General features: G+C 34.6%; 1 protein-coding gene across 7 annotated transcripts in view; it reads right to left on the bottom strand.

Annotated features, from left to right (window-relative positions):
• Positions 1-14,236, bottom strand: part of LOC100647622 (IQ motif and SEC7 domain-containing protein 2) — a 138,200-nt gene that overhangs the window by 22,842 nt on the left and 101,122 nt on the right. The window contains exon 2 of one of the 7 annotated variants that reach the window (XM_048407965.1): positions 2,720-3,114. The exons of 5 other annotated variants lie outside the window; for them this stretch is intronic. In XM_048407965.1, the coding sequence (XP_048263922.1) occupies positions 2,720-2,910 (191 nt within the window). In that variant the 5' untranslated portion in view covers positions 2,911-3,114. Of the gene's footprint in view, positions 1-2,719; positions 3,131-14,236 lie in introns of those variants that run through there. One more of the 7 variants, XM_048407966.1, reaches the window with a different exon arrangement.

The following is a 14,236-nucleotide window of genomic DNA, read 5'->3' as shown; positions in this document are numbered from 1 at the left end:
TTCGCGATGCGAAGCTTCTATAGAAAATATGAAAAAATATCTCAATGGAACTTTTGTTTGTTTTATCGTAAAATCCACATTTTCAGAGCGGTGAATTAAAATCGCTGGAATTTCATGGAATTTTATAAACTCCGATGCGATAAGATTCGAAATCAACTCATAACGAAAAATATGTTCAAAAGTATTCGCACGAAATTTATACGGTGAAAATTGGGAGATTTAATAGTGCACATCTGCAGTGTGGTAAATTAAAAAATTCCCTAGTCTCTCAAAGTTTCGTTCGCTCGACTCTAATGAAATTCGAAATATTTACGCGATACAAGCTTTTTAACGATATAAAAGATGTATTTAAAAATATTTTTCTACGAAATGTTGAACGAAAGTTTTCCAGGATTTCCCCCGTTTTTTCCTCAGTTTTGCTCGAGAGAGCAGCAGCAGCAGTAGCTCGCGTGCTACGGGAGGAAATTATTTCATGCATACGGGGGATCGTTCGAATCTAACACGCGCTTGCACCGTTAATGGCAATCAACGGTTGTTAATTGCTCGATGATAATTAGTCGAGATGGAGAAGCGGGCTTGCAGTAATGGAGAGCATGCCTTAATAATTCCTTTAATGAATTCGAGACACCGTGCGTGGCTTCTTCCGCGTGATACAAGCCAACGAACCACCGTTGCTTCTTCCGATATTTAAGCTTTCTCAAATTCATAGATAAATGAGTCTCTTTCGTGCTTCGTCAGACTTTTGATCCGTTGATTTTGATAAGCCGCCGATCTCGTCATTTGTTTGAAATAATTATAAACTTCAGAATAAGCAAAAGCAAATTCAGAGATCTATTCTATAAATAGGGAATTCTAGGGAATTTAGATATACGTTTGGGGAAACGAACTAAACTCATAACGTGGGACTTAAGACATAGGGGAAAAAGAAAGAAATATCCTAGAGAATTTAAGAAATTCAATATCCAAGGAAACAAAATCTTCGAGATATTAACTTGGAATGTGGAATTTGAAAAATATATAAAATACATATAGAACTATTTTCATTTAGCTTATTTTTCTGCTTGTCTGGATGGAATAAGAATATCTGGCGAAATTAGGAAGCTGAAAAGTGAAAAATAAAAAAATAAATGATGATAAATTTGATTTTTATTTAAAAATGTAGTAAAAGGAAGAAATTCATTTTCTTAATTAGATATCACTAGGTAACTGAATGTAACAATGATATACAGGTTTCCCTGTATACGTTGAGCACACGCGATAATCATATAATAGGGTATAACTCGATTGTTGATCTCATATTACTAAAAATAGAAACTTGGCGGCCTCGTTGTGTTAACCTTGAGATGCATCCTCCATTCGGCCAATATCTCTTCTGTCCTCTTCAATGAACTGTTTGGACGGAGAAATTTCTAACGAAGGCAATTTTCTAACGATTACGAGGTAGAAATGGAAGAATACTTGACTGGGATTATGAATGCGAGATTTATCTGATCAAATAGAGAGTCTTTGAAAGTGTACACGTTTTGAAAACATCGCAACTAATCTAATACGATCCAGACAGATTTCTATTTTTGGTAATAGATTGAGCGACACATTCCCTGTGCATTGTTATTACATTCAATTATTCAATAATGATTCCTGATTGAGAAAATGATTTTTTTCTCTTCGGTACAGTTTAAAATAAAGACCATTGTTTAAAGATCTTTCTCAATCTCTATATTTCACTTTAAACTACAGAATACCAAAATATAGAATTTATAAATAAAGAATATTGAATCTCTTAACAAGTCTATACTTGACTCAAGATGAAACTTAACGCAATTGAATTTATTCGCAATACCAGTGCCTGTCGCTCGAACACACATTCTGCTAACCGCAATAGTCGGCCGACAACGATCTTCCTCTCTCACCAGAGACCCTGCTACATCGTAGGTAGCTCGTAGGAGATAAAATTTCTCGGAATATTTCATCGTGTTTCGAGAGAAGATTTACGCTGGTAGAACGCCGCGTGGGAACACGATCCACGCTAGACAGATATTCTGTTCCCTTTTATGCATATAATTAACGCGAATAAGTCGCAACGCGGAGCTCAGTCTAGTAAGGGTTCTCCAGATGAAAAATTTCCATAAAATAGCCGGAAACTGTTTGCGTAACGCGAGCGGTGTACGGCGGGCTCGGAACGAGCCATCGTCCGGAAGTGAACCATGGATTAAAATATGCTCCTACCACTCAGGAACAGTAATCAGAAATTATAAAATCTATTTATGGTTGTCCAACATATCGCTCGATTACCAGACTACGTCTTTTTCGATATAATTTCACCGAGAAGAATACACGGGATTCCCCGTTGGATCGTTGTGTTATAGTTACTTCTTAGTTACTTTCTAATGGGTGGTGGTCTAGTGATTTTTTTAGGGACAAGATCAAACGCGAGAAATGACAGATGATTTACGCGTCCCGTTATCGTAAAATTATGTTCAGACTTGAGAAAATTTGCCAATCTTTCGCCCGTCGTATTTCATTTTTATCATCCAAAAAATTTAACCCAAAAGCAACAACAATAATAATAATAAAAATAAAAATAGTAATAATGTTACCATTATAATTAGAATAGCGATAATAATAGCCTGAAATTATAATAATAGATAGCGACAACAATAATAATAGTCACCATCAATACCTTGTATAATATATTTATATCAAGATATATGATAAGTACCGGTTGATGAAGTTGGTAGGCGTGGAATAACCCAACTGTAGCCGCGATCTGATCACCTTCTCCTGAACAGTGACCATTCTCGAGCTTCTGGAACTCTGGTGCACCCTTGTGGTCCTGATCACTTGGTAACAGTGATGTTTTGTCTGGGTGTTGGCCACCCTGTCGCCCCTCGGTTCGATCATCGTAAACATGATTGCTTTCACTGATCACCAATCACTTGAATCACAGGACCACGTGGTCTCGCTATTTTCACTCCCGGTCTCATCTTTCTCCTCTATCCTTTTCAAATATTCCACTGTTTTTTTAATTACCGACTATCACAAATCTCTTTGGTTTGTCTCGCGAATGTCCGAAGCGTCTTACTTATCCGAGATACATTTCGGTATCCAATAGACCTGCACCCGTTGGAAAAACACAAAGAAATACTTTGAAACTGTGTAGGTAAACAATTCTTCGAAATTTTCTCACTTTCATATAAAAAATTTCGAAATTCCTGCGATAAATGGGTCTCGGATTCTTTTATATAAAAAATTGTTGAGTTTCTTAAACAAGAAATTTTGGTACTTTGGAAATAGAAAATTTTGAAGCTTTTCTGAACAGAGAATTTCGAAACATTTTAAGTAGAATATTCTTGAGATTTTGTAAAAGAAAAATTCGTGGAATCTTTTGAACAAAAAATTCCCTAAATTCACTGAATTCGAAAGAAATTTGTATTTCGTCTTGAGCTCCGAGGAAATTCTTTAAATGGCAATATCTCAAGTTTATCGTTTCAAGGAATTAAGAAAAATCATTTTCCAAGGAAAGGGAGTATGAAAGCAACGAAATGTCTGGCAACTTTGAAATAAATGCTCAAGAAGGAACGACGAATCCGTCGTGATTAAAGTTGGCAGGACTTTCAGCCCGATCTAGGGAAGTCTGAAGTTTGACTCAGACTATCTTGAGCAGCAGTGACTAGCTTGAAATTTTAATCGTGGTAAGTATCTTAGTAGTTGGTTCGCAGTTACGAGGTGATTTGATTAATTGCGTGCCTAGGGATTTCCTAGGTGTAGAAGTTCGTTAAATCGGAGCAAGATGGATTGAAGAAAGCCTTAAACCATATGAACCTAGAACTGGCTAACACGAAAATTGTCCTGCTTGTTAGTATCCTGGATATATCATGGCTAGTAAGGCTCGAATCTTTTCCTCGTTAACCTATTTTTACTAACTGTTTGCCAATGATAATGAAATCAGAGAAACCTGATTACAATTTGCCCCAATCGAGAAGATATTCGTAAAGAAATCCTTCAGAATAGTCGAGAAAGAAAATTACGCGAAGTATTTTTAAAAACAAGACTATTCATGGACCAAAATTAACGACCACCGACAAAAATTCCTATTTGTTATGAAAAAATTGTGATGGTGATATTAATATATCACCAAGATCTGAAATAATTTTATGCGCCTAATTTTCCCTATATAGTAGAATTGTATTTTTCTGGGCTAGTTTAGGGACAAACAATTTGCATAACAGAGTTCACTTATTCTTTCTAATATAAATATAACTATATTTTTATCCAATATTCATAGACCAAAGCTTCCATTAATACAAATATAAATAATTATATTTCTTTATAACACTCATGGAAAGTTGAAACTTTCCATTCCTAAGAATGAAAATCTTCCATTTTTATAAATACAAGTAATTATACCTCTATATAATATTTATAGGCAAAAGACGCCACACTTTTTCCACACCGCCTGATTCACATTAATCATAACGATTCCTAATCAAAGCGTGAACAACGAAAAACTACTAGAATAACAAAATTCCCTATTACCATGATTAATGAGTATCGTCATAGAAGCAACACATTAGATTTATAAAAGCATAGTGTTGTTTCTCTATTGAGGGGAACATGTTTTACTATTTTAATGGAACTACAGCACCGATGAGATTCATAATAAAACACGGGGACCATAGAATGATAACCATCTTGTATTTATCCGTTTGTTTATGGCTTAATCGAGAAAAGTCCATATGAGAGTGTCGGGCAAAAGAAAGTTAATGGAATCAGAGGCATAAAAAGACATCATTTACATCTACATTTAATAAGAGCGGTAAACAAATACAATTAGACCGCGAATTTTATGCAGATTCATATTTTCAGGAATATAATAAGAAAAAGATACGAACTCGGCAGAAAACTGGTTTACCTACCGAGCCTTACCTATTGTAAAAGGCTGTACATACAATATTTTCGTATTACGTGCACTGTGTGCAATTTTGTAATCTCAAATTCCCTATAAATCCCCAAAAACCCGCAGAGTCTAGTAATGTTATATCTATTACTAAAATGTACGATCGAATGCTTGAAATGGGGAAAAAGGGGGAAGTAACCGAATAACAAACGAGCCGAGAAGAGATACAGAAATCACATATTTCGGTAGCCAAAGTGAATTTAGAAAATATTTAGAAGCTTTAAGATCCTCCACGCTAGGGAAACGTTCTTTTCTTATTTCTTATCATTTTATATATTTTTTTATACACTCGTCTTAGTCACAGTCATATTGAATTATGTGTCCCGAACAGGGAAGTATTATCATTAAACAGAAAAGAAGAAAAGATAGAAGATATACTAAAACGTACGATTATGTGTTACATATGTATTTCTCACGATTCTCCAACTGTTCCATACGACTGGCTATTTCCTTCCTTTTAACTTTGTTTCTTTTCTCTCTCTCTCTCTCTCTCTCTCTCTCTTTCAAGAGAACTGGTTAATATGAATAAGCGATGCTCGATCGTTTTCACTGGCCTCTCTTTCCGGTTAATTGATAACCAATAGCGACTTTCTAACGGCGATCGCGATTAATATGTACGGACACGAAACACGGGCCGGATGGCGGAGAAAAAGAAATTCTTTCTTTTTGTTTCGCAATCGATTTTCGTGATCCTGTTTCGAATATGGTTGAAGGCTTTCCAGCGAACACGGGCTTTAACGATTATTTAATGGCTTCCAGAGAGTGGCTGATATCTTTTTATGAATATCGAGCGTTTTTCTTCGTTTTATCAAGAGACACCGCTTTAATGCGATTCTCGTATACGAAGATTTATTTATGAAATATCACGCTTCCTTTTGAATCTTATGGTTGAGCATTATTGTTAATGACCCTGAATTACTTTCATAAGTAAATCTCCTATTCTGCATAGAATTTACTATTACGATTTTATTAGGCAACGTCACAAATAATTTTGTAATATATTTCTAACGAAAGAGTTGGTGTTTTAATGGGTGTTACCGGTTCTTTTTAATTATTATAGCTGAATATTATTGTCAACGACTTTTGTGAGTAAATTTCACCGACACGATCTTTTTTAAAGAACGCTATTAATATATTTAGTCTATCTTTTTGAAATCATTAACCTTCCGATATATGTCAGGGTTCTTTCTAATTGTTGCAATCGAATATCATTGGCAACGATTTCTCTTGCAAGTAAACTCCCACAATTTCCTACAAAATGTTCCAAATATTTGTGATATGTCTTTGATGATAAAACGTTATTTGCGTGATGTGTTAAATGTTATTTCGAAAGAAATAGCTCGAAGCTTTCTCGTGATAATTATACGGTAATTAAAAAGAATGTCGAACGAACGTTCCGATTTTTACGATCAAAATGCCGGTGAGATGAAAAGGAAAAAAACAAATAATTGCACGCGAAACAATGCAAATATTTATCGTTACAGGACGAATTTTACCGTGTAATATAATAACAGTAATAGTTGAAATTTCGGTTTCATTATTTTGCCATTGTGCACGATTCAACGACCGGCTATTAATTTATACGAAAACAATTTTCCGTCACTGCGCCATTCCCTGTAATTAATCGCATTTCGTGAGCCGACACAACGCACGAATTAAATCTCTGTAATATCTGGCGAACACGCTTACACGTGGCAGCAACACACTGTGAAAACATCAACTCTTGTAATTAGTGTGCCGGTTATGATACTTAATTGTATTCGATAATTACGATCTCTTTATTGTATTCGTCGTTTGCTGACGCCGTAATTACCCTTTTATATTTTATTTAATCGTTGAACAGTTACACACTCCTCTATTATATTTCCCTCTTTGATCAGGTTCGAAGAAAAACACGGTAAAAAGAAGAAAAAGGAACGGTTAAGACTGTTCAACATCCTAGAAATCATCATCGTTAATGAAAAATTGACGAAAGTTATTGTTTCGTAGTTATTATAATTAAGCATGATCGTTTACGAATTTTCTTCCTTTAAAAATATAACGTTCTTCTATGATCAGGTTCGAAGAAGAAAAGAAAACGAAAAATCGACGAGAGAAGAAAAAGCAATTTAATTAATATTCCAGAGACGTTAGCGAAAAATTGATGAAAGTTATTATTTCACGTTGATATATTTCACCATAGTTATTACTAACAAGTATAATTACCTGTCAACTTTTAATTTCAGAGGAAGATATTTCCTCCTCTGATCAGATTTAAAGAAGAAACAAACGGCGAGCAAAGAAAGGACAATTTTAATATTCTAGAAGCATAAGGTTAGCCAAAAATTGACGAAAGTTATTATTTCGTAGTTATTGTAATTAAGCATGATCGTTTACGAATTTTCTTCCTTTAAAAATATAACGTTCTTCTATGATCAGGTTCGAAGAAGAAAAGAAAACGAAAAATCGACGAGAGAAGAAAAAGCAATTTAATTAATATTCCAGAGACGTTAGCGAAAAATTGATGAAAGTTATTATTTCACGTTGATATATTTCACCATAGTTATTACTAACAAGTATAATTACCTGCCAACTTTTAATTTCAGAGGAAGATATTTCCTCCTCTGATCAGATTTAAAGAAAAAACAAACGGCGAGCAAAGAAAGGACAATTTTAATATTCTAGAAGCATAAGATTAGCAAAAAATTGGTGAAAGTTATTGTTTCGTAATAACTATAATTAAATATAATTATTACTAACCAGCATAATTATTTGAAATTTTTTCCTTTCAAAGATAAACGTCTTTCCCTTTGATCAGATTTACGAAGAAGGCGGACAAAAAAGAGGGGAAGGCAAATTAACGTTCTAAAAACCTAATGGAAATTTGATAAAAGTTATTATTTTATAATGATATAATTACGTGTAATTATTTGTAATTTTGTTCCTTTAAAGGAACCTGGGTGTCTTCTTATCTTTCATTTAGAATAATAAGTTGATATTCGTTGCTATATCTAAAGTATAACCAAAGAACACACTTAGGAGAACTACAAGGAAAATAGAGACTCTAATATTTCTAATGCTAAATATCTTGCGATTTAAGGAACGAACAATTCAGAACAAAGCTTCGCCGAGTAACTAGCAACTACCTAAATTCTTTCTGCAGAGTGACGAAGTGAAGCAAGGAATTAAGGTTTTGACATGATTCGGCGTTCTTTTATAAAGTCATTATTACACAGAGTGGAAGGCAAGAAGATGAAACGAAATTAAGGCTTTTAAAGTTTCCTCTCTGCAACTTGCAACTGCAACTTGCGTATCGCGGAGTATCCTCCTGCTGCCTTTTCTAGTTTCTCAAATTACTTTTTAAAGCGGATTAATTATCTCCGAATTTTCTAACATTTCATACAATCTCCATCAGTGTTTGTGTAAATGGGGAAATTGTGTTTTAATCAGCGGGCAAGACCGAAGATAACGAACCAAAAAGGGCAGCAGCAAAGAAGAGAAACTGGGTCATACAACCAGCTACGGTGCAAGCTACAACAAATCGGATATGGAAATACTAACTCGTTACAGGAGGAAGCAGAAGACAGCAACGTACAGCGAATCATAATAATAGAAGATATATGGAAGAAACTATAGGAAGATGATAAGAACGTAGCAACAACCTGCTCATACCTTGAGACGTACGAAAGAACTGGCAGAATATAAGCATGTGACAACGATAGAAGCAACAAGAACTACCTGACCTTAAATATACCGCTGTCGATAAAAATAATTATTGCACAGGTAAGATTAGCCGGCTAACTAGGCTGTGGACAACGACGATAGGACAAGGATTGAAATATAAAATAGAAGAGAACTTGTCACGTCAACTATGCAGCGGAAATGGGAAATATACGCATCCGAATGCGTTTTATTTCTCTATTTGTATTTAGATAGATAGAGAATCAATCAATTTAGCTATAAGCTTTTTAGCTTAGAAACAAAACGTATCAAGCGAGCACATACACACATACATAGGTTGTAACAGCCACAAATGTCGATATAACAAACAACGATTACGATACAACATAATGATGTTAATTAAGAGAAATAATATATACATTTTCTTTTCTTTTTTCTTCATATACATAGCTGAGAGTTAAAAGACGGAGGAAGCTTCTTTTACCAATGTTAATACACGGTGGTTCATTGCTATTCCGACGCATTTTTCGTACGTGAGGCCTCGATCTAGTCGCGCTAAAGAGGAACAAACGGTATCCACTGACACGTTCTAGTTACACGGGCATAAACTAATTGCATGCGAATGATTTTTTATAACCGTGTCAACGACGACGTGAAACAGAGGCCCGGTATATTTTTAATTCTTAGAAAGAACTGCTGTTCGTCCCCTGAAAGTCGAATGACGCTCGAATTCCTGCTATTGGGTTGGCAACTAAGTGATTGCGGATTTTGTCATTAGGTGGTAATGATAAAATCCGCAGTCACTTAGTTGCCGACCCAATGCAATTCATTGCAATTATTTCTAATCTTCTGTCGAATAATTTTGTTTTCGTTCGTGTCGTCGTCGTTCGTGATGATAAGAAAACTGACAGAGACAACATGAGCAATATTTTCAAGTATTTTTAAGCATTTCTAGATATCCAGAATTTTATTATCTTATCTTCAATATGATATTATTGAAAATTTTATTAAATATCCATTCGAATATTTAGGCAAGATTTTTGTACGAATTCGAATAGAATTGGAATTCCAATTTCAATCGTTTCCAATTGTTTCGAAGCTAATGTCCAATTATTCCAAAATCGTTTATTTCACGGTGCTGTCCCCCTGGAAGATTTGAACGAAACCTGCATTCCAATCTGAATTCACTTTTAATTCTTTCGATATTAGTAGTTGTTTCTTTAACAGCTTTCTTCTCTTACTTGTGCGCTTGTATCGCAGCATTTTAATAACAATGATCGACTATTTTTTTTTTTTTTATTTTATTAGAAACTCGAATAAAGATAGAATTTTCACGATCGTAAAACAAATTTCCATAGATTTTGAAATTAATTATTTTTCTTGAACAGCTCTCGAATCGTGCCACGATAAACTTTTTCACGATGCTTCGACGGTGCACAGTCGTCACAGAATGTGATTGGAGAAATAAAAAAGGGCAACGGAGTAGCAATTTTCGACACCTAATCTTGGAAAAGAGCAGCTGAACTCGTACAAGACTCCAAGTAAATAAGGATTTCGTCGACGTGGCTTTAGAGTTAGCTACAAAGTATTGCGCTACAAATGTCGGGTAATACGGGTAAGAGGAATATACAGGGTGCTCGAAAGTACGTGGAATAAGCCCTATGGAAGTTATCTGCAGTCGTGCAGTCGGAGCAAAATACGCTGACTCTGTGTAAATAAATATTACGAAAAGCACAAATTGAGAATTGTAACAAGATTAATTATGCATTAAAGATACTTTATTTGTATCGAAGTGGAAAGCGCACGAAATATCGCCACCCCTGTCGAACGTCATAAAAGTTCATGACATTTTCTTTGCCCGGGGAATATTCAATGGCCCGTTCATTGACCGGCCTCGAATTGTCGAGTGTTTGAAATTGAACGTTTCTGCGAAAATTCTGCGATATTACAGGCTTCGTTTTCGGGAAAAATAAGTTTGAAGTTGCGTCTGGTGCGCGCGTACTAATTGTAAATTTCGAGGTATCCGACTTCTCTTTTTCCTCGTGTTGATAATAATTTAATTGGACGAGCAGAGCTACGTGTTATGCATCCACGTGGTTTACATTTTAAATCCTCGTTGAGTTAGTAAAATGATTTTGAAAAAATAACAGTTTTATCCTCATTTATGAAACCATTCCAAAAGCGGACACTATGGAAATAAGATAACAGTAATAACCGGAAGCGGATCGTGACATTATATCAACACGAGCAGGAAGAGAAATCGAATACTTCGAAACTTACGATTAGCGCGCGCTTAGCTGACGGTTCTTTAAACTCATTTTTCTCGAAAACCAACTGCTAAACGAAAAAATGTTATTCTTCTTTTCTGACTTATTTTTGGATGTAGAATCGTCATCCGATCGCTTGTACCATCATTTCGGAGACACCCTGTATATATAGTGGATATCTACCGCAACCTCTTTTGTAATAGACTGTGAGCCTGAAATAGGTCTAAACAACCATAATATACTATATTACACCGTACTATTTATATTCGATAAATTAAATCGATTCTTTCTCTTTTCAATGGAAATTTTAAATTCACGAGAATTTATTTACTCATTACCATTTTTATTTATATTTTATTTCATTTTCGGTACGTTCTTATATATCGACTTAATATTTCCAATTTACAAAATATTTCCAGATGAAAAAACGCGAATAATTTTTAGCGAAACGATCATGGAACGAAACGTCTCCAATTTCTCCTGTTATCTGCCATTTAAATGTTATCTAAATTCGCTGGGCGTTCAGCAATACGTCCCACCGGAAGTCCATTAGCGGCGACAGCCGACATTTTTTCATTTAAATCTGACGACCTAGACTGAAAAACGATACTTTCGACAGATCCATCGTCGCTATTGATACGTTGTCCGCTTAAAAGAAAAAAGAAAGTAGAATCTTTCGATCTCTATCAGAAAATAAATATCCCGAAAACCATAGAGCTCCACGTTGCAGAAAATAATCAAATAAAATACCTGCCTATATTAAATCAATATTCCAGGGAATACACGTAAAATTTTACATTCGATCGTTTAACTTCGAAAATTAGAGTTAAAGAAGGGAAGAAAGTTAGGAAACTTAAGGAACTACGTATCCTACGTATTTACGTAAGGAACTACGAAACGAAATTAACCTGTATAACCTATAAAAATTAGGAGCTAGGGGAAAACGAGAAATCTAGGGAATTCGCAATTCGAAGAAATTAAACTCTGGAACTTAGAAGTTTGCTAATTTGCTAAACTTCGGGAAACGAAGAGAAGTTGCACAACTTAATATCAGACTTAGTTTCCACGAAAAGGAAGGAAATAAAATTGAACGAGAAGCTGCAATTTAAAGGATGAAAGACGCGTGCTTTCGAAAAATCTGTCGTCGCCATTGATACTTTGTTTAAAGGGAACGGAGCAAGACAATTCGATTCTTATCGTGGAATCGCGCGTATTTTTCCCTCAATTAAATCTTTTCCGCGAAACCAGTCAACCAGCTTTCCGAGTAAAACGACACAGACGATGATCAAGGAATTAAAATTCATAGAAACTGTACCAGAGATTATTACGTTTATGTTACGAATTAATTAACAGGGACCTCTGTTCATTGTCGAGCAAGTTTCGAAATGAATCGTTTTAATTAGTCAAACTCTAAATTTTATTAAACCATTAAGGACAGGGTAGTGAAAATGATGGAAAATTAATGGGAAACGCGAATAGACGCGTATTAACTAGCCGTAATTTTAATGTTTCCTCGTGGTATAGAGAATTCATTAAAATAATGGCAAAACCCATTATAAAAAATCAGAGATGCGAAAGAAATTTCCATAATTTAGGCCTTAATTGCTATTGTGTAGTTCTGGCATCCTGGATATTACAAATATTACCATAATTTCATTCTTAAATGAAATATCATGCTAAGTATCTCGGCGCAGAACCTTCAATTAGAATGAGCTTTACATAACACAAGACACGTAAGTTTGGATTTAAATATTTTTTTAACAGGGGAACATCTATCAAATTCCTGTGAAAAATTACGAATTGCTCACTTTCACTCTGATAATTCTAATGTTAACGATCGCCATTAGTATTAAATAATAGTTCATTTGCAATTTTTCTATCCGAATTCGTTTACGTTATTAAATTCTTTTTCTTTTTGTCTTTTTTCTAGATTGAGAAGAGAAGAGAATCTGCAAGATTTATCCATAGAGAGAAAACTAGGGAATTATATACATTCGAAAGAAAATTTGAAAGTGTAAAATTCCATATAATATAAAATATCTAAATAATTATAGCGCTTTCAATTGTTTTCTATAATACATGGTAGGTGAAACGATTTTCTATCAAATTTCTATTTTTTTTTCTTAAGATATTCCCCTAAATATAAATGTTAAATTATGATGAAAAATTTGCAGTATATTTGTGTAATATTTCTTTCTCGTCGCTATTTCTTCTTCCATGTAGACATCATTAACAGATTAATAGAACGATCAAACGATTTTTCCTAGCTACCGATGTCTAAGAAGAGAATCAGGCTGCGTCTAAATTTAGAGGATCAGTTGAATAATTAAAACCCTTTAACGGTGCGCGAGTGGCTCGTTTCTGAATTCCGTAAAAGGCGAGCTGAATATCATGGCGCGTTCTCGTTTCCCGGTCGCGCAAGAATTAATCGGCCTCCAAGCTAAATACAGTTGGAAATTGCCAGCATCTTCTTTATCCTTTACGTATTCCTTGTTCTTTAAATTCTTTCTTCGAGTTTCCACGAGTCGAGGATTAGACTCTACGGGGAAGAAAATTAAATACTATGAAATCGTCGTTAGATCAATCGTTGGCTAACAGATTTAGCGTATCAGCTGATTTAACGTTGAAAGAATCGTCCATAAAGGCCACGCTTCACGAACATTCGCATCGTAAAATTACACTTTGACTCTGGTAATTTTAATGTTAACGATCGCCATTAGTGTTAAATAATATTTCATTCGCAATTTTCTTATCCGAATTCATTCGCGTTATTAAATTCTTTTTCCTTTTGTCGTTTTTCCTTATATATTCATATACTTCACGCGATGATATATATTTGATAAAAAAAAGATATTTTTAAGAACACGCTCTTCTTAAAAATGTCGCATTTTGGAGGATTAAGAATAGGATTAAGATACGGAAATTAATATAAAAATAACCGCACGGTAATTTGAAGTTTCGAACGAAATATAGGAATCTTGTGTTTCTTTTTTTTTTAAATTACAAGAATAATCACGGTATTCTTCGCTAAAGTCACCAAAACCACGAATAATTCTACACTCTGTTCGTCTATTACAAAGTCCATCGATCTATTTAAAAAAAAAACTCTGCAATTTCTCTGGGAACTATCTTTAGAATTCTCAAAAGTCCTCTCCATCGTCCGATATTGACATCGGCCCTCGTCCAACGATTACAGCTTTTATTAATTTATTAATTTACAGGAAAGTGGAAGGTGGAAAATTGAGAACAAGCGAAACACGAGAAACACATAAATTGCTACGAAATATGCAAAGTACAGTGCTTGGTGCTACGGTGCTTGGTATCCTAGTGAAACAACAATTTCCTTTTCATT

This window comes from Bombus terrestris, chromosome 8, assembly GCF_910591885.1.
Source record: "Bombus terrestris chromosome 8, iyBomTerr1.2, whole genome shotgun sequence".
Taxonomy (NCBI): domain Eukaryota; kingdom Metazoa; phylum Arthropoda; class Insecta; order Hymenoptera; family Apidae; genus Bombus; species Bombus terrestris.
Note: the sequence above shows the minus strand (reverse complement) of the source record. Positions and strands in the feature narration are given on the sequence as shown.